The 24,687-nt window shown below is 50.5% G+C and overlaps 1 protein-coding gene across 5 annotated transcripts; it reads right to left on the reverse strand.

Moving 5' to 3' along the window:
* Positions 1-24,368, reverse strand: TRIM39 (tripartite motif containing 39). 5 transcript variants are annotated; one of them, XM_075071603.1, is made up of 9 exons: positions 24,224-24,306; positions 22,890-22,982; positions 10,135-10,276; positions 9,538-9,956; positions 8,836-8,931; positions 7,743-7,973; positions 6,376-6,398; positions 5,574-5,689; positions 1-4,839 (listed from the first exon to the last, which is right to left on the reverse strand). In XM_075071603.1, exons 2-9 carry the CDS (start codon positions 22,893-22,895, stop codon positions 4,292-4,294), a joined length of 1,581 nt encoding a protein of 526 aa, XP_074927704.1. In that variant the 5' UTR covers positions 22,896-22,982; positions 24,224-24,306; the 3' UTR covers positions 1-4,291. The 5 variants fall into 5 exon arrangements, with proteins under 5 accessions (XP_074927704.1, XP_074927705.1, XP_032656370.1 ...); XM_075071604.1 differs by lacking the exon at positions 22,890-22,982 and adding an exon at positions 16,022-16,078 and having other exon boundaries at positions 24,224-24,305; XM_032800479.2 differs by lacking the exon at positions 22,890-22,982 and having other exon boundaries at positions 24,224-24,368.
* Between the last annotated feature and the right edge of the window lie 319 nt (positions 24,369-24,687).

Consider the following 24,687-nt stretch of genomic DNA (forward strand, 5'->3'; position numbering starts at 1 on the left):
TCTAAGAAAATTGGTGGTTTATTGATGACAAGTTGCAGGCCATTATACGATACAAGCCACAGAGACAGGTTCTTGTCCGGCCAGCTGGGACAGACCGCAGCACAGACAATTGCCCTCACATTCCAGGGGAGCAGAGGCGACTTCTTTGTATCCCTCCCCAAAGAGGACAGGAGGAGGGAGTGAGCCCCCCACCACAGAACACCTCCTGCTGACGAGTCACAGCCCCATCCCTGCAGGGATCCCCCTCTGGGGATGGGGGGAGCTGGGGCCCCTTCAGTCTTTGGCCTTCCTGCTGAGGTGGCTGGCACTGGGGTGTGTCAGGGCAGGTGAGGATCAAGGTACCTTCTCTGCTGAGACCCATCAGCTCATTACACACATGGGTGCCCCAAGTGGGACACACTTCCGCCCTGCGCGAAAATGGGGTCATATGGAAACAGGCGCCCCCTAGAGGGGAAAGGTCCTGTGTACCATTCCCCCCACCCCGAGCCAGCTACCCACCCAAACTAATGGGGAAAGGCTTTGCGTCCCATCCTGCCCTGCCCTGAGCCAGCCAGTCCCTGTCCCGGGCCACTAGTTACACACACAGCTAGTTAATGCATTACAAGCGGTGCCCCTCTCACCCCTCCTTCACACACAGTTACTCAAATATGGAGCCTTTCAAGGTGCCACCCTACCCCTCTCTGCCTGGGCAGAAAAGCATCTCCCCAAAGAGGCTCTGACTCCTCCTGGTCATGAATGAATCCTTGATACTTCCCCATCCGCCATGAGTCAGGATCTGAGCTCTCCGTCCCAGCTCCTGCAAAATCTGCACTCCTAAAGAGCTGCTCCGCCCCACAGGTGGTTGCATCTCAGTGCTGGGTGAGCACATCTTTTGCCGATTTGCTGGGCAGCTGTTACCCAGAGGTGGCTGCATTTCAGGAAGTCTCACCTGAGCCTGACCGTTTAGATTGGAAGCTTTCTGAGGCAAGGAGCATCTCTGACTACACATGGGCACACAGCGCACAGCAAAACATGGTCCTGATCTCAGCTGGGAACTAGCTACTATTGAAATACAAATAATCATCGGCTCCTGCGTAACCCAGGCAAGAGTATTCCACTGCATAGTGATCAGGCTTGGCCGTACGTTCTCGAAACACTAACCCAGTCTTGCTAAAGACTCCCAGTGATAGATAACCTCCCTTGGGAAGCGGCTCCGAAAGTGAATAGCCCGTTCTGTGGAAAATTCACACCTTGCCTCCACTCGGAATCTGTCTTGCTTCAACTCCCAGCTGTAGGCTCCCATGCGGCTGCCGCCAGCTGGACTGAAAAGCCCTTGGGTGGCAGAAACCTTTGGCTGGGTCGGCATTTATGTTGAGGGGGCTTCAAACGCCTGAACCCAAACTCAAAGGGCGAAAGATCTGGAGTGGCCTGTGATAATTTAAGTAGCTCACCACGTGGTATCCAGGGTGTACTGTTTACTGTCCGTAAATAAGTTACCACCACTGTGAGTTTCGCCTGTAGGCTGGTTGCTGTTCTAAAATCCGTTTCTCTCTTGTTGTGCTTTGTTCCTACTGTTAACAACAATCAATCCTTTGGTTTCGGGTCAAGGTGCCCAACAGATTGAACCTCGGGGGCCAACTTCCATAGGGCCTGCCAGAGAAGCAGAGCTGATTCTTGGGGTGCCGTAGCCTGGGAAGCAGGCTGAGAGTGGGAGAATCGGGGAATCCTACCCCAGGAAAGGGAAGGGCTTGAGGGCCAGTGGGGGTGCGCTCAGCTCAGAAAAGGAGCGAGAGATGCAGTTAGTCCTGGAACAGTGAGGGAGATTTCCGACCTGCAAACATGGGCAACATCCACACACCCAGTCACCCTTGTGGTGAGTCCAAAGACTTTAGACTAAAGCATTTCAGTCCTCAGAGGACTTAATTGTTAAGTGCCAAAGCAGAGATCATGCGAGACCAACGTGCCACCACTCGGCAATGGCAGGGAACATGAGGTCTGGATTCTCCTCATCCAAACAGCCCCTGGTGTAAAGTCCTATTTAATTCCCCCCACCACCACTTCTTGAGCCAATCAGGGCTGAATGATTGGCTCTTCTAATCTCACAGCTGACATCTGAAAACGATACACGAGTCAGGGAAGAAACCAGCTCGCTTGAGAATGAAAACCTCGCATGTGCCACAGATACAACTCAGGGAGGAGACAGGGTCAGTTTAGAAAGTCGACTTCCAACCATAACTGCGCTGTGACATAGTTTTTTGGTCGCCCCAGCCTACTTCCTTGCTTTAACGGAGTTCTTCATTGCTCAGAAGTTATTTCCTCGCTTTTTCTTTCCTTCAAAAGACACACACGCAATTATTTCATGTTAAAAATAAATCAGGGCACAGAGCAGCACAGCTATGGATACAACTGATGGGTTATTGAAGAGCGAGTGGCAGAGGGCGAAGAAAGCATGGAGATGCATTTTCAAAGCTGCTGCAGTGGGCTGGAATGGGAGCGGCTGGGAACCGTGCAAGATCTCCTGGTATTCCCAGAATGGAGGCTACTGGGTAAAATTCACCCTCTCATTGAGGAAGCAGAAGGGAGTTCAGTCTCTGTAGCCTATTCACTCATCGGTGTCTCCTGTTTAACATAGGTTAGAACAGAGGATCAGGTGAATCCAATGACTTCCACCCCTGGCACAAACAAATCCCAATCGGCAGTGAGGAACTGTAACGGGGCCTTCCACAGAGTTCACCCCAGAGCGAGGGGGAGGACTCAGCCCAAAGGGACAGGAGTTGGTCAGTCCTAAACATTTCCTCCGGCCTAGACAAGGGTGACAGGTGATTTCCCAAGAAGATACATCACTATCAAGAAATCGAGGGGTCATGCCCCCTCAAGCAACCTGGAACACTGAGAAACAAGGCTCAACACGCTTTTTTCTGGATATGCATTCATCCATCTAATCTGCTACGCCACCTCTGTGCCGGCACCAGATCAGGCTGACTGTTCATCTAGCATGGTACCAGTATGCCCTCCTAGAGCAGGGCACAGAACCCAGGAGTCCTGACACCCTGCCCCGCCGCTCTACTGGACACATCACTCCCCTCCCAGAGCTGGGAGTCAAACCAGGAGTCCTGCCTCCCCAGACCTAATCGACTGGGCCTCACCCTGCCCGCTCTGCTCCAGAAAGGGAATAAACTTGAGTCGTACAAGGCCAAGGAGTCTCTCCCTCAAGTCCACTGCCTCTCCCAAGGACTCACCTTGGACAGTCCAATGTGATGCATTTTCATGGGAGCCGGGTGGAAACAACAGTTGTCCCCGCTCCTTCCCCTGCCCCACCAAATCAGGAGACAAATGTGAGAGGAGCCCAGGATCTAAGTGACTCCGGGACTGAGAACCCAGCCAGACAAGCATGGATCTGCCCCCTTGAGTCCATTCCGGAGAGGGAGATAGGGCCACATCATGGAGGGAACAGAGTGATTTTGAGGGAGGGGCCACCCTGTAAATCTGTTGGATCCCCGTTTATGCAATGCCCCTCAGAAAGAGCTGCTGACACCCCCACAGTCCTTTGCAGCCTGTCTCCCCCAATTCTAATCAGACCCCTCCCCCCACCTTTTCCTCTCCCATTGCAGTCCAGAGTGACTTTTTACTATCAATCTACACACTCAAGAGATCCCCGTGGGTTTAACCTAGTGGGGGAAATTTACTAGTTCCTGGGTCCAGATCCCCCTGAATGGCAGGGTCCCCCCACTCCTGGATGGGAGGGAGCACCTGCCCAAGGAGGGAACCCAGAGTCTTGTCCTTCGGGACTGCACTGGAGTCTGATGTCTGTGCTGAGCTGGCCCATGTTAGGGGGAGAGATGAGGGTGGTGGGGGTTGTCACTCATGGCCTGGAAAGGCAGCGGCATCAGAGAGCTGTGAGATCCCCCCCAACGCCTGGTCCATGTTGGGGGCCGAAATGAGATCTAGCCGCCTGTCCAGGAAGGCTGGCTGGACGGCGGGGGGAAATGGAACGGAGCAGTTCCTTCATGGCTGGTTCCAGCGTGCACGGCAGGGGCCTGCAAAGCCCAACACCTGAGGGTTGGACTAAATCAGGGCATGGCCAACAAGGTGCCCCCGCCCAGTCTGTGGGGAGGGGAGGGGCCTTTGGTAATCCATGTCCGGCCCTGCCCCGGCCCTCCCGGTCCACAGGCAGGCAGGGTCTCCAGGAGGGCGGTAAAAGCCACGGCGCTCATCATAGTCAGGGCATGCGGGTGAACAGCAGAAACCAGACCCAAGCCCCCTGCCTAGCCCCAGTCCGCAAGGAGGCTGGTGTGAGCGGCCTCCGGCCATGTCACTCCCAGTCCGTTGGGGTGCGGATGACGAGGGGGGCGGCGTTCTTGCGTCCGGCGCGGATGCCTGGGTAAAAGAGGGGCCAGATCTTCTCGGTGAAGGTGTCCGTGAAGGTGTAGATGTGGGAGCGGTCAGTCACGTTGTAGAAGGACACACGCCCGGCCTCATAGTCCAGGAAGACGCCCACCCGCTTGGGCTTGACAGGGAGGTGCAGCGGGGTGAAGGGGGTGGTGGTGGCTGCATACTTGTCGCCATTCCACAGCCGCACTCGCCAGTAGCCAGTCTCGGGCAGGGCCATGAGTTCGCCCTTGCGGCTCACCGAGTCCTTGCAGACGCCCAGGGCCCAGTGCGTCTTGTCGCCCACCTCCACCTCCCAGTAGTGGCGGCCTGAGGTGAAGCCCTCGGTTGCCAGGACGCAGGGGTAGATGGTGAAGCGGCGTGGGGTGTCGGGCAGGTCCCGCAGCCGCGTGTCCACGAACTTTACGCTCTTGCGATCCTCGGACAGCACCAGGTTGGGGTGGGCCGTCTCAGGGTCCAGGGTCACGTCTCCTGGTGGGGGTGACGGGCCGGGCGGTCAGTTCTCTGCCCCACCCCATATTGCCCTAGGGGTTGCCCCACACCCATCAACTCCACTGCCACCCCTTCCCGAATCCCCCCTCCAAACCAAACCCCCACTTATCCCTCAACCCAACTCCACTGCCACCCCTTTCTCAAATCCTCCCCTCACCCAACCCCACTGTCACCCCTTTCCAAATCCCCCCAATGCCAGCCCCACACCCGCTCCCAACTGAGCCCCTCACTCACCCCACCACACCCCTCCCAACCACCAACCCCACTCCCACCCCCTTCCCAAATCCACCCCGTGCCAGCCACACCCCCAACCGACCCCCCGCTCACCACGCCACACCCCCTCCCAACCAACCCCACTGCCAACTCTTCCCAAATCCCCTCCATGCCAGCCTCACCCCTCCCTCCAAATTGACCCAACTGATCTCCCAACCTCCTCCAAACCAGGCCCCCACTGGCCCCCTCCAAACCAGTGCCACCATGCTCTCAGCCTCATGACTCCCCAACCCACCCCCATGGCTCTCCTTCCCCACAGCACCCTTTCCACGCCCCCATGGCCCCTAACTGCACTGGGAGAGGGATCGCGTTCATTCTACCCCTCCCAGTTCTTGCTAACCAAGGCACCTACACCTCCAGAGCCAGCAGGGTTTCCACGCCTTGTATGTTCTCTAGCAAACAGTGTGGGAGAGGGACCAGCCCTCGGCAGCCCCACTCACCGATCAGTCTCTTGATGATCTTGCGCAAGACAAAGTACTGCCGTGGGAAGCTGCAGAAATTCTTCTCCAGCTCGATGGGGACTGAGGCCAGTTCCATGGTCTGCACCGTCTCACACCTGAAGGGGGCGACACACAGCTAGCACCATATCAGCTGCATATGAGCTCCCAGGACAATGGCCCATGGGGCCAGAGCCCCGGCCTATCCTACCCAAAGTACCTGTCTGCCCGTTGTATCTGAGTGCCGCATGGCCTGTAATGTAGTTATCCTCCCGGCACTCAGAGGAAGGGCAAGGCTGTTCACATGGGGCATTTCAGAGACACTTATTTTGCCTCACAAACCCTGCCTGTGCCCAAGGACACAGGGCTAGGAAGGGGAAACAGGCACGGAGAAGCCGAACAATGGGCCGAGCCAGCAGCAGAATCTAGGACCCCTGACTCCGAGTCCCCTCTTCCTCTGTTCTAACCACTAGACCCCACACCCCTCCCAGAGTTCAGGTTAGAACCCAGGAGTCCTGGCTCCCAGCCCCCACTGCTGTAACCCACTAGACTCCACTCCCCTTCCAGAGCCAGGGATGGAACCCAGGAGCCCTGACTCCCAGCCCCACCCCCGTGCTAAGCCACTGGACCCCACTCTGATAGTCTGGTCCAAGACATGGGCTGACTCAGTTGTTTGTCCTTTCCTGCAGCTCTGACCGACCCACTAGGCCCCTGCCCTGTTCAGATCCTTTCCCCTTTGAGTGCAGGGGGTTGGGCGGTGCTGTCTTCTGCTCCCAGGGGGAGGGCAGGGGAACGGAGGCCTTACCTTTCCAGGGTGCTCTTTATATCCTGCCAGGGGAGAAAAGAAGCGGATCATGGGAGGTTCCAGGAATCGGTCAGGCAGTATCCGAGCTGCCCAAATCCCAGGGTGGGATAGGTTTCCCATAGCCTGCCCCCCAGAGAGATGCCCCATCAAGGCCCATCCACCGCCTATTCCAGGATCATCTCCCATGTCCTGTCCCTCAATGCTTTGCCCATCAGATTTGAAGATGCCCCAAATCAGGGCCCATCTCATCCAGTACCAAAAGGTGGCCAGGGTTGGCCCCCTACAGCGAGTTCCCCAGCATTCTGGCCCGTCCTGGTTTGAGACGTCTCCAGCAAGCAACGGGTCTCCCAGAGCTTCCCCCGGCATGACAGTCTCCTTGATGGGCAGTGGCTCAACCACAGAGCTCGTGGCTCAGCAGCGGACTGTCTCGGGTCTTCGCACATCTGCACACAACGGCATCTCAGGGGCCAGTTTTCCCCCAACACGTTGAGGAAAGCCTGGGAGATAACGAGGGCCTCCTCTGGATCTGGCCAGAGCTCCAGTCGGAGCCCTGCTAAGATCCTCAGTGGGGCACCTCTAAGGAGTAGAGCAGACCAAGGAGTTGGGAAGTAGCTCGTGAGAAAGAGGGGTCCCTAAACCTCCCTCCTCCCAACATAGTCATGCTGACCCATCCACGTGGGACCTCCTGACGGCCAAAGACTGGTCTACACTTGTAGAATAGCTATGCTGGTTGGGGGTGTGTGTGACTTTACTGACAGAGTTACGCCAGGATTAGATGGAGGCTGGGACCAGTCTATCTTATGTCACTTTGCTGAAGTGAAATAAGCTATCCTGGTGCGAGAACTTGCAGCCAGTAGAACGGTCTCTGTACTAGGGGCAGACAAGGCCGAAGGAGGTGGCCGGTCCCTTGGCAAGAAGCTCCAAGGCAGAGGTGGATTCTCCAGGAAGCCAGCCTGGTATCTGAGAAGCAAGCTCAAAACAGGCCCCGGAAGAAACTTTTGGTACAAGATGGAAATTCTGGGGGTGCCTCCTTGGACGAAGCTGGAGCTTCATCCATATCCGCATGGAGATGTCCAACAGTGCCCCTCGGGAGACTCTTGGGTGGGAGATCCAGGAACTGGATGGGAATTCTGGCTGCTACTTCCAGCCTTAAGAGCTGGAAGCAGCTTGGGAGGAAGCTCTTGAGGACAGAAGCCCCTCAACTCCCCCACTCTGGAAACTCCAGACAGAGGTGCCATTTTGAGCCTCTCTGGAGCAAGCTCTGTGGGTAGGATGGAAATCCATGTGATTGCCCAGGGATTCAGCCACGTATCGCGGGGTACCAACCTAAGGGCCAGGAAAAGAGGATGCCCCTCAGGGCTCCTCACCTTGAGCATCTCGATGCCCGACTGCAGGCACTTCTCCTCGATCTCGGTGATGAGCTGGTTGAGGGAGAGGCGCTGGTCCGACAGCTGGGCCACGTTGTCCTTCAGCTTCTGCAGGATCTCCTTCTCCTCCTCCTCCAGCCGCCGGAGCAGCACCTGCTGCTCCTCCTCCAGGAACTGGTGCAGCTCCTCGAACTCGCTCACAATCAGCTGCCGACGGCTCTCCACCTTTCTCTGCAGTGGCGGGGAGAGGGGAGGAACAAGCTGGAGTCAGGCACAGGGAAAGCCAGGATGGGCACTGCCCCATGGGGCAAGGGATGAGCACAGGTCTCCCGCATATCTGGCCACAGAGAGGCAGAACAGGGAATCTCCCCAGATCTGGCTACAGAGGAAGGGAGCATGGAGTTTCAGGATGGGGCGGGGTCCCCAGACCTGGGGTCCCAGGTGTTGGTGTTGCCCCAGATCCAACTAGAGGGATTATCCCAGGTGCATTTGTGTGGGATGTCTCCACAGAGCTGAACAGAGAGGAGCATAGTGGGAACCTGGGTGGGGTCTCTCTATAGGTGGGCAGAGACAGTTATTTTCTTTGCAGAGCATATAAGCAGATTGCTCCACCTGCTGTCAAAATGCAGCCACCTCTGGGGCGTGGCGTGGCGTGGCGGCTGTGACACTACAAGGCAAAGCTGCAGGATAGTGTGGGGGAGGATGCAAAGGGGAGCCTCATGTCCACTTGAAACCAGAGTGCAGGGGGCTCAGGGAGGCAGAACGGAGCCCCCCGAGTTGGGATTTGGACCTCCGGGTCAATGCTCTGACTCCTGAGATAAGTGACAGGAGATCTTCACTCATCTCACACAAGCAGGGTTTCTGACATGTCTCAAAGGTGGCCCTTCCAGCAGCATGGCACCCCCTAGCTGGGGCACTGAGAGACAGCACTGAGTGCAAGGGGAGAGCGCCTCCTACTGAGGCCTCCCGCAGGTCTCCCATCCGAGCTGGAATCCTGCCCAAACCAGCTCCACAACTCATGGCGAGATCAGCACATCTGACCGACGACCCAGCCGCAGGTGACAGAGCAAACCCCTGAGCCCCTGCCACCTGCCTTCAGCTCTCCGGGTTTCTTCTCCTCCTGGGATTTGCAGCGGGCAATGTCCTGCAGCTTCCGCTCCAGCGGCTCCAGACACTGCTGCAGCTTCTCCTGCGAGGACAAAGAACATTTGATAAGCTGGATCTGGCCACAAGATTCAAGCTCAAAGCAACAGTAACCAGATGGTCAGTTCCCTGGCATTTAGATGGGCCATGGGGGCACTATGGCACAGGAAAGGGCTTATGGCTGTTGGGAGGCACAGTCAAGGCCAGAGGAGAACCCAGACCCCTGTGGACAGTCTAGTCTCAGTACTCCCTCATCTAACCACTCGGGTCTACTCTCCTCACAGAGCTGGGGACAGAACCCAGAAGTCCTGGCTCCCAGCCCCCACTGCTCTCACCCGTTAGATCCCAATGGTGCTGCGCTCACTCCCCTGTGTGCATCACTAGGACTTCTGGGGGCACATCCCCTGGATCTCAACACTGTGGCAATCGGAGCTGGTTCTTTCCCAGTGAATTGTGGGAGGACTGGTCTGTCCTTCCAGGGATACAGGCGGCATTGTGGGAAGGCACTGGAGGATGATCAGCTCTGCATCCTCACTGGATGAGGGTGAGTGAAAGCAGATGAGGGACCCTGGGAGACCTTCTCCAGCTCATGGACTATAGAGCACCAGCCCTGGGGATAGGGCCGGGTGTCACCTCTTGGGCAGCCTCCCACCTTGTACTCTAGGGAGGCGTCGTCCAGGGGCACCACGGTGTGGGAGCGGTGGTCGTGGGAGATCTCGCACACCAGGCAGACGGCCTCCTGGTCCTCCTTGCAGAAGAGGTTGAGCACCTCGTTGTGCTTCCCGCACAAGCTCTCATCCCGCACCTTGCGCTTGGTGGCCTGCAGCTGCTTGGCGATCTCCACCATGTTGCCCAGCTGCCGGTTGGGCTTGAGGGTGCGGTGGCGGAAGGTCTTGCGGCAGACGGGGCAGGGGAAGTCCCGGTTCAGCTCCTCCCACCAGCGGGTGATGCAGACCCGGCAGAAGTTGTGACCGCAGTCAATGATGACCGGGTCCTTCAGGTACTCCAGGCAGACAGAGCAGCTGGCTTCCACCTGCAGGTTCTCCAGGGGGTTGGTGGTAGCCATGGTACCTGCAAGACAAGGGGGAATTGCTGTGTGGGAATGGGGCATGGGGGGCTTTCCCTTCCAGGGGGAGCCAGTTCTGATCCGGACCCTGCACAGAGGGACTGACTGGCTTGGGGGAGTGTCTGGAATGGGACATGGGACCTTTCACCAAACAGTAGGGAGGAGAGAGAAGATCCTACTCACTTTTTGGTTTCACTCCACAAGAATGGATTGAGCATTCGCAGCAGGTGGCAGCAACGAGCCAGCAGCCGATCCCAACACACTCCGTGGATCTCTGTGTGTTTGGGCAAGTGCCGCCCTCTCCCACAATCTGGGCAGCAGTGAGCTGAGGGCACAGAGTGCAGAAACATGGATGTTGTACGGGAAACAATTCCATTACAAGGAGCTCAAACATTATATGATTGTCAATGGTCCCCGGAGCACTCCTGTGTTATACACGTGATCAGCTCTGAGGTACCACCGTAGAAGTGGCAGTGGCTGACGCCCTCATCCCCCAGCTGAGGAAGAAATAAAGTTGGGTACTGTTGCTCCTTTGCGATGCACAGTGAAGGCCTGAAAAGGCTAAACTAATTTCTTCCCCTTGCCCCCCTCCCACAATTAGAAATTCAAGTCCTGTTTACCCTGGAAGTCTCAATGCAAGACTGGAGAACTGGTCGGATTTTATCACAGATCCGAAGCAAGTCAAACCCGATCCACCTAAAAAAGAGATTTATACCCAGACTGCTTTAGAAACATCTTGGGGGTTTTGCTGACACCTCCTTATGGACATAGGAAAGTGGATCGGGGGTCTTTTATCTCAATATCCCATCTCCAACCAGACTGAGCATCAGATGAAGACACAAGAGACCATCCCCACAGTGTCCAATTACGGGATAACATGTGCTTGGGTGAATTAAGGGATGGAGAGCATGGAAGGAGCTGTGTGTGTTTGTGAGAGAAGCAGCAGAAAGAGCAGAGAAGCTGACAGAGAAGGCAGCAAGAATAGGCTATGCTCCATCTTGTCTCAGCAGGGTGTTGGGGGGTGGACTAGATGACTTCTTGAGGTCCCTTTCAGCCCTACATTACTATGTTTCTAAGAAAGCTCAGGCCTGCCAGACAAAAATAACAGGAATGTGACCCTATGAAAAAGCCCTAAGAGCGCTTTTTGGGCAGAGTGCTGGCAGGAGAGGGGCTTGGAGTCATGAACAAAGAGAGTGTTTCCTGTTTGATTCCCCCTTGTGTTCAGGGAAACAAGAATTTGTTAATAAACAGGGACTGCATCAAAGAAACACCTACTCCATCATCAATTTCTCCTCTTAATGGTAACCACCTGCAGAGCTGGAATACTAGCTAACAGCTCAGGTCAAAAAGGGGTAGCAGTTTTCCAAGTCCAGATATTTTTATTACCCACCTAAATGTGTAAACCTGTTTAGAATTTCACTAGCTCTTCACCTCAGCGATTCCTGAGGCAATAAGTTCCACAGGCTGGCTGTGCAAAATACAGTATTTCCTTCCGGCAGTTTTATCATGGTCCGGGGGTTAAGGTGCTGGCCTAGGGTCAGGGAGTTCTGGGTTCACTTACTGGCTCTGCCATAGAGTCCCTGTGTGAACGTGGCAAGCTGTTTAGTCTCTGTGCCTCAGTTTCCCCATTTATAGACCGGGAAAACAGGGACACTGTGAAAATACATACATAAAAAATTGTGAAGTGCTCAAGTACTATAGCCATAGGGGCCTAAGATAGATCATTTTCAATGTACTACTTTCCATTTCTTTCAGCCAGCCCGCTAGCCTTTTAGAAAGGGAGTTATAAAAATAAAAAATCAGCGATCACTGAAATGGGTTTTGGAAATAGCTTCTGCGAATTAAACACGTTTGGGGCTGCTCCACGCTGAAATAAAAGGGGAGGTTTTCGTTATAAAAATATATGACACTAAACTCAAAGGAGTGGAGTCCAGTGGTCAGAGCAGAGCCTAGGTTCTATCCCTGGCTCTGGGAGGGAAGAAGCGTCTAGTGGTTAGTGCAGGCAGGACTGGGATCACAGCTCCTGTGTGTAAGAAGGATGCGCAATCTCTGTGGCCCATTCACTCCTCGACCCTTTGCTAAGTTTCCCAGCAAGGGAGCTAGTAAGTAGCAAAGGGGCTGCTGGTTTCCAATGCCCTGGCAGAGGTCTGACTGATATCCACCAACTAGTCTCATGAATGCACAACACTTGTCAAACGGGAAGGCCTTTCAGTCATGACTGACCTCAGACTAAGCTGTAGCCAGCGCTCCCTAGAGGGGAAAGGTCCCGTTCTCCACCACCTCCCTCAGCCAACAGTCCTCCAGTCCTTTCACTGTGAGGCCAGACCAGAGCTGGTGTCCCCTAGAGGAAAAAGGGCCTGTATACCATCAAACAGCCAGTTGACATCCCTACCACAGTGAGACCTCCACAGCTACTCTGAGTCCATCAACCAGCTCAGTATTGAGGTTGGGGTTTCCAAGACAGCATAAGCGAGGTGGTAGCCAAATCCGATTGAATTTCACTCCTTCATGCTCCTCTGGAAACCCCAAGTGTTTGACAGAGATCCACCAGACCACCACCATGAACTTCCCCCCATTCGCCATTTTAAAGCCCTCAGTCCAGTCCCTCTACAGCTCCTCTCTTCCCAAACTAAAATCATGGAGTGAACGTCATTCTAAAATCCTGCCTCCCTCTGGGGGGCTCCAGGGATGATCCGACCTCATCTCAGCCTCTGGGCACCTGTGGGATTGTTCCCCCTCGGACGGCACTCTCAATTAGTGGAGGCTGTCAAGAGAGGATTTGATTGCTTCGCTCTCCAAGAATCACGAATTTTCTTAGGCTCCCTTCACATCAACAGACCAATCAAAGCGCCAGAGGCTTGGGAATTGCCAGCCCAGATTGGTCAAAGCATTTGAAGGCCAGTGTCTTGTGAGGTATCAGAACGGTGGTAGGAAGGCAGAGCCTGAAGCCTGAGCACGGTGCAAGACCTGTGGCTTGAACCAAAGTCAGGAAAAGATAAGCAGCAAAAGGCCGACCCTGTCAAAAAGCAGATGCTTGCCGCCAAGTTCGTTGTCCAGCACATAACCTTGGCACAAGTACGGTTGGTACTGCTGAAACACACTGACTATATGAACGCATTCCAGCAGGCCAGCAAAGGGACACCCCAGCCTAGCACAAGATAGGGGCATGTTTTGTCTGGAACATGAGAAATAAAGGACAAAGACGGGTGGTGAATAGGGATGTTTTGTCTGAAGCAGGAGGAGAAAAGTACAAGGGGAGGTAACAAACGTGTCATGAAACACCACCTAAGTTGTTTATCTCAGACTGTCTATAAACAATAAATCTATAAACGGTGAGGGACCTCGCTGTAACCTTTGTTCGGCCTAGGGGACAGTGGGAAGCCCTGTCACTGATGAGCTGGTTCACTGTCACGGGCGTACGGGTAGTAATGCTCCTGTAGAATGTATGGAGTGCCAGAACCCTGCTTTGTTTGCAATAAAACTGGCCAAGCACCTTCGTCACTAAGCCAAGTCTGTGGTCTTTCCAGGCAGTTCGATGGAAGTCTGCTGTGCCATCGACCTGGCTGGAGCCAGTACAGCACAGAGAACACACACGCAGCCAACAACTGACAACTCTGATGACTCCGACCACTGATTTGGTTAAGTAGGCAAGCTCCCCGCTGTAGGAATCACGATCTAACATGGCAGAAAACCCCAAGTTAGGGAATCCCCTTATCCCCTCTGTAGCAGGGCGATCACCCCGCTCAGGCTCAGAAAGCGTTAAAAGGTGCCTTGGAGAGGGCTGAGGGAGGCTGATTGGGTTGGCAGTTGCAGGTGTGGCCACATCCAATTAGGGTCCAGCTGGCCCTGATAAAAGGGCTGGAGGTCCTGCCAATGGTGGAGTGGGAAGGCCCTGGCTGCTGGCTAGAGAAGGATATTTCAAATAGAGCAGTGCTGGGGAGCTCTGGCCAGGAGAGTCCCCAGGCTGAGGCCGTGCTAAAAGGGCCTGTAGGGGTACTGACGCTGCAGCGGGGCAGCCAGACCAGGAAAAGGCAGCGGGTCCGAACCACCTTGCCAATGATGAGTGGCCATTTCAGACTACAGTTTGCCCGAGGTAAGGTGGGCTTAGGGGGATTGGGGTTTTCCAGGGAGGGGAGGACTCCTGAATGTGGGGTACTGCCAGGGGGCAGTGCCCGAGCAAAGGGGCACCACGGGCCGGAAGGGACGTGGGGCCTGAACTAAAGTGTGGTGGAGAAAAGGGAGAAGCAGGTGGCAGCAAGGGAGACACTGGTCAGCGGGAGGCGCTGCAAAGCTAGAAGAGCTAATTCCCAGACCAACCAGCAGGAGGCACCACGCCGGTGAGTGCTCTGCCTTCCTACACCCTCCCTTCCAATCCCCAGAGTTATATGACGTATGGATGCATTGGGTGGCCAGCAAAGGAGGTCCATGAGTTCAAAAAAGACAGTGGGGGAAACGTGGCCTGAAATACGTAAAGCGATGGCAGAGACCAAGGCTTTACAAAATAACAAACATGACCACAGCTGTTAAATGGTTAAGACAACATGCCCCAAAACTGGCAGGGCAAGTAGCAGAAACCAAAAAACAGTGAAAAGAAGCTACAAAAGCAACAGAGCACGTTGGAAAGCACAGAAACAGAACAGAAAATTGGAAACAGCTGTAGAAAATCTGTAAAAAAGAAAAGAGCCATCCTCTCATTATAAATCTTGTGGACAATAATGGACTTCAGGTATTTAGTTAGTGCTTGAAGAATTGGGCCAGAAATGGAAAAAGGTGCTTGGAGCACAATTGAAAGCTGGAACATGGAAAGATTGAACGGTTGCCGCACTGAAGACATTGGGAATGGTGAAGTAAGTGCACAGGAGGAAAATGTAGCGAACAATCCTTCAACACGTCAACCTCTCTGGCCATTCAGTAACAGATTGAAAGGTGGCAATTTTGCAACAGAAAAGCTTCAAAAATAGACTCCAAAGAGAAACTGCTGAACTTGAATTAATATGCAAACTAGATATAATCAATTTAGGCTTAAATAGAGACTGGGAATGGCTGAGCCATTACACACATTGAATCTATTTCCCATGTTAAGTATCCTCACAGCTTCTTGTCAAACTGTCTGTAATGGGCTATCTTGATTATCACTACAAAAGATTTTTTTGCTGATAACAGTTCATCTTCATTAATTAGCCTCTTAGAGTCGGTTGGGCAAGTCCCACCTTTTTATGTTCTCTGTATGTATATATATCTCCTCGCTATATGTTCCACTCCATGCAGCCGATGAAGTGGGCAGTAGCCCACGAAAGCTTATGCTCAAATAAATTTGTTAGTCTCTACGGTGCCCCAAGTACTCCAATCCTTTCACTGCATTCGTAAATCAGGAGAAAACAGTAGGGTAAACAGAGCACCTTAAAACAGTGTTTTTCAAACCAGGGGTTGTGTCCCACTACTGGGTCGCGGCATGTCAGGCGCTGGGTGGCCTTGCTCTGGTCAGCACGGCTGACCGGGATGTTAAAAGTCCGGTTGGCAAAGCTGACAGGCTAGTGCCTCCCTTTTCCAACACGGTGCTGCGCCCTGGAAGTGGCCAGCAGCGGGTCTGGCCCCTAGGCAAGAGGCAATAGGGCTCCGCGCGCTGCCCCCACCCTGAGCACCGGCTCTGCGCTCCCACTGGCCAGTAACTGAGGCGGGAGGTGCCTGCAGGGATGCTTCTGCCTAGGAGCCAGGACTGATGCTGGCTACTTCCGGGGCACAGTGCCATTCGCGGTGCCAGGACAGGTGGGAAGCCTGCCTCTGCACCCCCCGGCTGCACCGCTGACTGAAGTCTGCACCCCATTCCCCAGCCCTGAGCCCCCCGAAACCTGGAACTCCTTCCTGCACCCCAAACCCTTCCTCCTGGGCCCCACCTCAGAGCCTGCACCCCAGCCCAGAGCACTGACCCCCTCCCGCACCCCAACCCTCTGCCACAGCCCAGAACCCCCTCCCATACCCTGAACCTCTCTTTCCCAGTCCCACCCCGCAGCCCTCACCACCCCTACCTCAACCCTCTGCCCTAGCCCTGAGCCCCTAGCACACCCCAAACCTCTCATCCCCAGCTCCGTCGGGTCGCAGGCATCAACAATTTTCTTCATCCGGGTCCCTAGAAAAAAAGTTTGAAAACCACTGCCTCAAGCGACATGATCGTTGGGGAGTGGATACAAAAGAATTTCAAACGGAAAACCTGAGAGGATGAAGTTTAACAACTGGAATCATAGCATGAATGCATGGAGTTGCTCAGAAACGGTTCGGGGCAGCAGAGAAAGGCGCTCCTGCAATCCATCTGGCAGGCAGACAGAAGCAACAGACACTGGGGGAACAAATTCAGGTTTTGGAAGAGCAGAAGAAGACCCCCATTCTCCTCTCAGAGCCAGGATAAAAACCCGGAGTGTGGGTTCCCAACAGCGTCAACGCATTGAGCCTCACTCCTCACTCTCAACCAATGATGTAGTTTTCTCTCTCAAATATTTGTACATACCCCTTAGTTTTCCTTTATATCCTCTGTTTGCTAAACTTGCTGCTGCCGCCTGTACTTTAAAATGACCCCACAGAGTTAATTATCTCTCTTGGTTCACCTCAGGTCAGGTCTCCCTCCCTTTCTAGGTTGCTCTTCCCCCACCTCCCTCTGCCTCTCTTCATTTCTGCCCTCTCTTTGTTTTAAAAGTTATAGCTATTACAGACACCTCCATCGCTGAAAGAGAGGAAGCAACTGAAAACAAAACAAAGAGAAAACAAGGTAAAAACTGTATTCTGAATAAGCCCAGCGAATTAATTATTTTAATCCTTCAGAGATGCAACAGCTGGAATTACTCCTAACTTTCTTAAAGATATGATTGCCAAGCAACAGAAATGCAGACTCTGCTTCTAATCCTAACCATTGACTAATATTTGAAACATGAATTTTCCTTATTTCCATATAGCAGAGGTTTTAAAATAAAATGTAAAAATAATGAAAAATGCCTATCAAAGTGGGCAAATATACATTTTTATCAATTCTTATTAAAAGTTTAAAAAATATAATTTGCTTATTTAGATGTTTGACTTCTGTTTACCTGCTTCTTTTCTAACATGCATTGCGTTAATATTATATGGAGATATACCAATCTCATAGAACTGGACGGGACCTTGAAAGAGGGAGACCTTGAAAGGACATCAAGTCCAGTCCCCTGCCTTTCACAGCAGGACCAAGTTCTGTCTCTGACAGATTTTCCCCCAGATTCCTAAGTGGCCCCCTCAAGGATTGAACTCACAACCCTGGGTTTAGCAGGCCAATGGTCAAACCATTGAGCTATCTCTCTTAACACCTTATCTTGTATAGTTATGAATATAATTCCGGCACCATTCACCTTTAATTGTAAGTTTGTCGTGTATGTCACATATGCTGTCCTGTGCTGTGTGTTGTGTTGTGTTTTAATTTTGTTGTAAAAAAAGTCAATTTTATACTTTTTTATAAGTGGTACCACACTATTTTAATATTATGGTGGGATAACCATCATACCACCAATTTTTACTTTTTGCAAAGCTCAAAAAGGCCTCAATTTTAAATATATGTACATATATTTGTGCCCCAACAAATAATGACATTGCAAACAAAAAAAATGATCTTTTATTCATCATAGATTTTTTTTTCTATTCAAAGGAAAAAACGTAAGGGGAAACCTCAACATTAACATACAGGTAGCCTTAACATAATGTCAATTTCTTGCTCGGGTTTTTATAAACCTGTTTTCACCATTGTTAAATATTGAAATATAGTTATAAGAATGCCATAGAAAAAATGTCAAAAAAATATAACAATATATATCATGCCTGGTTACGTTGCAAAGCATTAAAGCTAACCAATTTCACTAGGTTTCCACCTGTGTCTCCCAAATACAATGAAGCAACATGAAAGTTTTATACCCCGCACAGACCTGCATTGAAAATTCATTTTTGGTTTAATTTTTATACCCTTTTCTTTTATATTATACTGAAGGGGAGTAGTAAAGTTTATGCTTTCAAACAGTTAAAGGTGGAATTGAGATGGCAAGCAAATTAACTCTAAAAAGCCTGGTAAAAATTCTGTTACTAACTTTTGCTAAAACAAAGTGCTTAGCAGGGGAGAGCTGTACACCTTCTCACAGAAGATTGTTAGCACCCATTTTAGCAGCCAAGCATTATATTATGAAAAAAAAATTGGTAATGCACACATTAAATAAAGAGGAACGTCTATGCAACAACAGCAAAAGTATCTAAAACAGGTGTATTTGCGCTAAAGAATTGGCAAAAACATAACAAAAACAATGCTTTTGTTATAGAAGACTTGGTCCCTATTACAGTGTAAACCAATAACGTTAATCTGTGTATTAAATTTGGGTTATTGAAAACACGAGAAATGTATAAGTGAACAAGCCAAATCTTTACTATGTTATCCAACTTGAGCTGTTTAAGGGTGCATCCCACTGACCAAAGATTCCAGAAGATATCAATGCACAGTGAAGAAACTCCCGGGCATCAAGAAAGAAAAACGAAGTGCTTTATAAACAACAGACTGGTCAAGCACACCTTAGTCTACCATATATGGACAATTAAGAAGACAATCAGCTAGAATCAACAAATTGGACCAGGTCTAACTGTCATGTAACTATCTTATTGAGAAAAGTGAATTCATGAGCTGGTGGTTTTATTGTGTAAAAGCAACTGCGTTATTGCCATATACTTTGTTATTTGATAATACTAGCATCTTATCAGGAATGTGCACAAGACTTAAGGGTTGGATAAGAGATGATTCAGCAGTCTGAAATGTCTTAAAATACGAGACTCCAAAATCTAGATGGAATTATGGGTTGCATTTTGAGATTGTTTGACTCTGGAGATCAATTTGGAACAGGGACAATATGAAAAATATATATATTTAACAAAACATTAACTATTTTGACCACCAGGCACCAGAAACTGTTTCTGAACCTGTAATTTATGATATTAAGGGCCTAGCTACTGAAGAAACAGTTACACCACTTACAATGTGCGTGATGCTGCTAAACTTTTTAAGCAAACACAAGTGAAAATTAACAAACTAATGGCAGCAAACAATCTGAAGGCCAGGGGGAAAAAAACCCCAAATTGGTAAAGAAATGATTTACACTGCTTATGAGAGTTACATAGTAACTTCCATAACCAACTCATTAGAGAATATAAAAAAAACAAAGAGAAAATTGCCTCACTTTGTAAGTAATACACAGCTAACTACTTTTGTGCTCAGTGTATAACAAAAACAATTAACTGGAAACAGGTCAAGTTATATGGACAAATTCCCTGTTAGCACCAGTCATAGTTTGGGGTCAATGACACTGCATCCTAACTGACGCACGTGTTATTTAACACAATCTTGTTCCAATATTAAATCCCTGACACAGCAATACTTGATAACATACTTAACGGAAAAAATCTGTCCACATATCTATTCAAGTGACACCATCATAGGACCTAATCACATCAGCCACGCCATCAGGGACTTATTCAACTGCACATCTACCAATGTGATATATGCCATCATGTGCCAGCAATGCCCCTCTGCCATCTACATTGGCCAAACCAGACAGTCTCCATGCAAAAGAATAAATGGACACAAATCTGACATAAGGAATCATAACAATCAAAAACCAGTAGGAGAACACTTCAGCCTCTCTGGCCATTCAGTAACAGATTGAAAGGTGGCAATTTTGCAACAGAAAAGCTTCAGAAACAGACTCCAACTAGAAACTGCTGAACTTGAATTAATATGCAAACTAGATACTATCAATTTAGGCTTAAATAGAGACTGGGAATGGCTGAGCCATTACACACGTTGAATCTATTTCCCATGTTAAGTATCCTCACAGCTTCTTGTCAAACTGTCTGTAATGGGCTATCTTGATTATCACTACAAAAAGTGTTTTTTTCTCCGGCTGACAACAGTTCATCTTAATTAATTAGCCTCTTAGAGCTGGTTGGGCAAGTCCCACCTTTTCATGTTCTCTATATGTATATATATCTCCTCACTATATGTTCCAATCTATGCATCCGATAGTGGGCTGTAGCCCACGAAAGCTTATGCTCAGATAAATTTGTTAGTCTCTAAGGAAGGGGTCAGTAACCTTTCAGAAGCTGTGTGCCGAGTCTTCATTTATTCACTCTAATTTAAGGTTTCATGTGTCAGTCCTACATTTTAATGTTTTTAGAAGGTCTCTTTCTATAGGTCTTTAATATATAACTAAACTATTGTTGTACGTAAGGTAAATAAGGTTTTTAAAATGTTTAAGAGGTTTTATTTAAAATTAAATTAAAATGCAGAGCCCCCCAGACCAGCGTCCAGGACCCAGGCAGCGAGAGTGCCACTGAAAATCAGCTCGCGTGCCGCCTTCAGCACACGTGCCATAGGTTGCCTACCCCTGCTCTAAGGTGCCACAAGTTCTCCTGTTCTTTTTGCGGATACAGACTAACACGGCTGCTACTCTGAGACCTACTTAATGTACAATCATCAATTTATCTGGAAGACAGCATTTAGAAGGAACAACTGGATCTACATCAACTACTAGTGTACCACGCAGCAAGGCAAACGTATAGAGCATTGCACCATGGCTTGTTATGCCAGGTACGTTGTTGATATCACAACTCCGGTGTGTGGTCACAATAATTCAGGCCAAACGAATGGTACAGAAAAGCGAGCTTCTCCTGTTTCCTGCCCAGTGAAACTTACTGCTGGATGTCACCACTGGGGAAGGGTAACCCATAACATGGATGGGCAGTACTATATAGTAACTGATTACAAAAAATGTATATACAAAGACCTTACTTGTCATGTCACTAATCCAAATTTCTGTTTTAGTCCTCATACACATAGCACTATGGGACACATTGTAATAATGCCTAAAACGATATCCCTTAACCAAAGTCCTGGACCTAACATTCCCAGGTCCACTATAGGGGACTAAGGCTACTGCAAATGAAAATGTAATCAAGGGAACGTGCAGGCCAAAGGACAGACAGGGCATGAATGTGTGGATGTTAATGTAAGGTGGCCATGTAACAGCCTTTAGCCCTCTGGGCCATCTGAAGTTTATGCATTATGCTTTTCCGGGATGATGGGTAAACAGCCTCCCTGGAAAAAGCTAAAAGGAGGGGGGTTATAGTAGGAAGACAGAGCCTGAAGCATGGGCCTGGTGAAAGACCTGAGGCCTGAACCAAAGCCAGGAAAAGTTATGCTATAAGCAAAAGACAGGCTCTGCCAAAAAGCAGATGCTTGCCAGCAAATTCACTGTCCGGTACTTGGCACAAGTACGGTTGGCACTGCTAAAACACACTGAATATGTAAACATATTCCAGCAGGCAAGCACAGGGACACCCTAGCTGGGCACAAGATGGTTTGACAGAAGTGATGAATGGGGGGTGTTTTGTCTGGAACACCAGGAATAAAGTACAAAGACTGGTGGTGAATAGGGATGTTTTGTCAGAAGCATCGGGAGAAAGGTACAAGGGGAGGTAGCAAACATGTCATGAAACACGTAAAGTGACACACAAGTTCCTTATCCCAGATTGTTTGTCTCAGTCTATAAAAGTTGAGGCACCTTGCCTTAATCCTAGGGGGCAGTGGTAAGACCCGCCACTGACTGAGCTGGTCCTTTGTCATGGGCGTACATACAGTAGTATTCCTGTAGAGTCTATGGGGTGCTTGTACCGTGTTTTGTCAGCAATACACCTGGCCAAGCACCTGAGTCTGTGGTCTTTTTGGGCAGTTCGATGGCGGTCTGCTCTGCCACCTACCTGGCCAGAGTCAGTACAGCACACAGAGAGAACACACACAGCCAACAACTGACAGCAAGAACTAGATCTTAATTACCACCCAAAGACACTGAAGAGAAATAAATCTCTTTGTCCATCCATTGACTAATGCACCGTGGAAATCCTGGAACAGCTATCCCCAAATGCCCAGAGCCCAGGAGATTGCTTCTTGGATTGCATTAACATGAGTGTCATATGTAAGACATGGAAGGTGATTGTCCTGCTCGACTCGGCACTGGTGAGGCCTCAGATGGAGTATTGTATATAATTCTGGGCACACTTTGGGAATGAAGTGGACAAGTTATAAGAGAAAACGATAAAGGGTTCAGAAAACCTGGCCAATGAGGAAAAGTTAAAAAAAACTCAGCCTGTTTAGTCTTGAGATGAGAAAACAGAAGGGGGACCTGCTAATAGTTTTCAAATGTTAAGGGCTGTTATAAATGTGATCAATTGTTCTCCATGTTCACTGAAGGAAGGACAGGAAGTAATGGGCTTAGTCTGCTTCAAGGGAGATTTAGGTTAGATACTAGAAAACTGAATTAGGAGGGCAGTTAAGTTCTGGAACAGTCCTCCAAAGGAGGTTGTGGAGTCCCCATGACTGGAAGTTTCTAAGGCCAGGTTGGATAAATCCCTGTCAGGGATGGTCTAGGAGATTAACTTAGTCCTGCCTCAGCACAGGGGGTTGGACTTGATGATTATTTGAGGTCCCTTCCAGCCCTACACTTGTGAGTCTCGGTAACCTTATTATTTCCCTTTGAGATAGCCTATTAAGAATAAAGGTGGCATTGTACAGACAAATGCTACACGACAGGCCCCTGCCCCTCACAATTTCCCCCTTACATTAAGGCCTTAGAGGGAAGTTTGTTATTATTTATTATGCTAACACCTAGAGATCAGGGACCCTGGTACAAAGAGATCATAAGAGCCAGTTCCTGACCTGAAGAGTTTACAGTCTAACTAGACAAGATGGGAGGTGGAAATGAAAGAGCAGCCAGGGAATCTGACTTGTCCAAAGTCAGTGGTAGAGCCAGGAGCAGGACGCCTGAGTTCTGATTCCCAGTCCAGTGCTCCACCCACTTCCTATCCAAGGTGTTATTCACGATACGCTTTTCTACCTCCATAGCACAGATTTTGAAGCCACCAGGAAAGGACAAAATTAACTGGGTTTCTGCTCTTTCTTAAAACTGCTTCGTTATGAAGAAGACAGCCTGCAAAGGGAGTTAGAGGGGTAAAATAAAATAATTTTATTTAGAAATCCTGATCTTATTTACCCCAATTTTTTCCTCACAAGAGACTATTAATGGCAGAACAGTTTACACCAAGTGACAAATCTTTAACACAGAACTTCCCTCCTACCTGTTGACTGCGCGTTTGAGTTAAGTGGGTGTTACCAGAACAGGGTTTTTTTGGTTTGTTTTTTAAAGTGATTTCTGTTTAACTGAGTGAAGGGCACCTGTGGTGGAGACTGGAAGGGGGCTCTGCAGTTGCTGGGGAAGAACTAGGGAGGTGGACTCACTATATTGGGAAGAAGAAACAGGAATACCTAGGGCAGTGGTTCTCACTCAGGGGTATGCAGAGATCTTCCATGAACTCATCTTGATAGTTGCCCTGTTTTGCAACAGGCTACATAAAAAACACTAGCAAAGTCAGTACAAACTAAAGTTTCATTCAGACCATGACTTGTTTCTACTGCTCTGTAGACTATACACTGAAATGTACGTACAATATTTATATTCCAATTTATTTTATAATTATATGGTAAAAATGAGAAAGTCAACAATTTTTCAGTACTAGGGGCTGCGACACTTCTGTATTATCATGTCTGATTTTGTGACTAAGTCATTTTTAAGTGGGGTGTAACCTGGGAGCAGGCAAGAGAAATCAGACTCCTGAAAGGGGTACAGTCGTCTGGAAAGGTTGAGAGCCGCTGCCCTGGGGATGCCATTTGTCAGCATTGCAATTAGTGTAGGGGGGAAGGGCAGGGAGGTGGGGGATGAATTACTGCAGTTGATCTCTGGGGCTGTGTGAAAGACGGAGGCGGGGATGGGATGGGAGGGCGGGGGTACCATTTATTTGGAAGCAGCAAATCTGTGAATCCCGCCAGTGCTCGGATGATGCCTGTTGCCGGGGGGTGTTTCTGGGGGAGGCAACAGGAGAGTCTCTACCTTGATTGTTGGGGGGAGGGGGGGTCTCCCATGAGGCAGTGGGAGGGGTCTCTCCTGGGATGGGGGGAGGGGATCTCGCTCCTGGAGCCAGGGGAAGGGTCGGGCTGTCTGCGGGGGGGGGGGCGGCCTTCCTGCGTGCCAACGGGAGTCGCCCCCGTTGTGTAGCAGGCGGCAGTCGGATGCGGGGTCTGTCGGGGCGGGCGGGGCCCGCTGACGGGAGTGTCCGCTCTCCGCGCGGCTGGGGGAGGGTATACGGTGGGTCTCACAGAACGCCCCGCACTCACCTCCGCCCCCGCCTCCTCCTCCCGGTGGGGAACCAGGAGCCGAGGGCCGCCCCGGTCTGGGCCCAGGGCGGAAGTGGCGACACAGAGGCTACGGCCGCCCCAGCGGAACTGTACGGACGGGTGAGGAGGAGGGGCGTCGGGTTCCGGCCACAGAGCGGAAGGCCCTGCGCCGACTTTCACGGGCTCTTCGCCCTCACCGGAAGTGACGCCGCCACGGCTTCCAAGTTCGACGTTCGAGGCAGGTAAATGGGTCTGCCCGACCGGAAATGTCCGCGCCGTCTCTTTGTAGAATGTACCAATTTCATCCCCCGTTTGTTGGATGTACCATTCATACCCCTTTTGGGAATGTGAATGTACAAATTATACCCCCCGCTTTGTGGAGCATACCAAATTCATAGCCGCCTTTCATGGCATGTACACTTCAAAGCCCCCATCCCCGTTTGTGGAAGTACCAATTTCCTATC

This window comes from Chelonoidis abingdonii, chromosome 12 (assembly GCF_003597395.2).
Source record: "Chelonoidis abingdonii isolate Lonesome George chromosome 12, CheloAbing_2.0, whole genome shotgun sequence".
In the NCBI taxonomy this organism is placed as follows: Eukaryota; Metazoa; Chordata; order Testudines; family Testudinidae; genus Chelonoidis; species Chelonoidis abingdonii.

Bases quoted from the DNA above. Each gene is read 5' to 3' on its own strand.
- TRIM39 (XM_075071602.1), bottom strand. From the start codon at position 11,656: ATGGCTATAGTACTTGAGCACTTCACAATTTTTTATGTATGTATTTTC. The intron at 9,957-10,134 runs GTGAGTAGGATC...CTTGTCTTGCAG, and splicing joins TTGTGGAGTGAAACCAAAAA to GTACCATGGCTACCACCAAC. The intron at 7,974-8,835 runs GCAGGTGGCAGG...CCGCCACTGCAG, and splicing joins AGAAACCCGGAGAGCTGAAG to AGAAAGGTGGAGAGCCGTCG.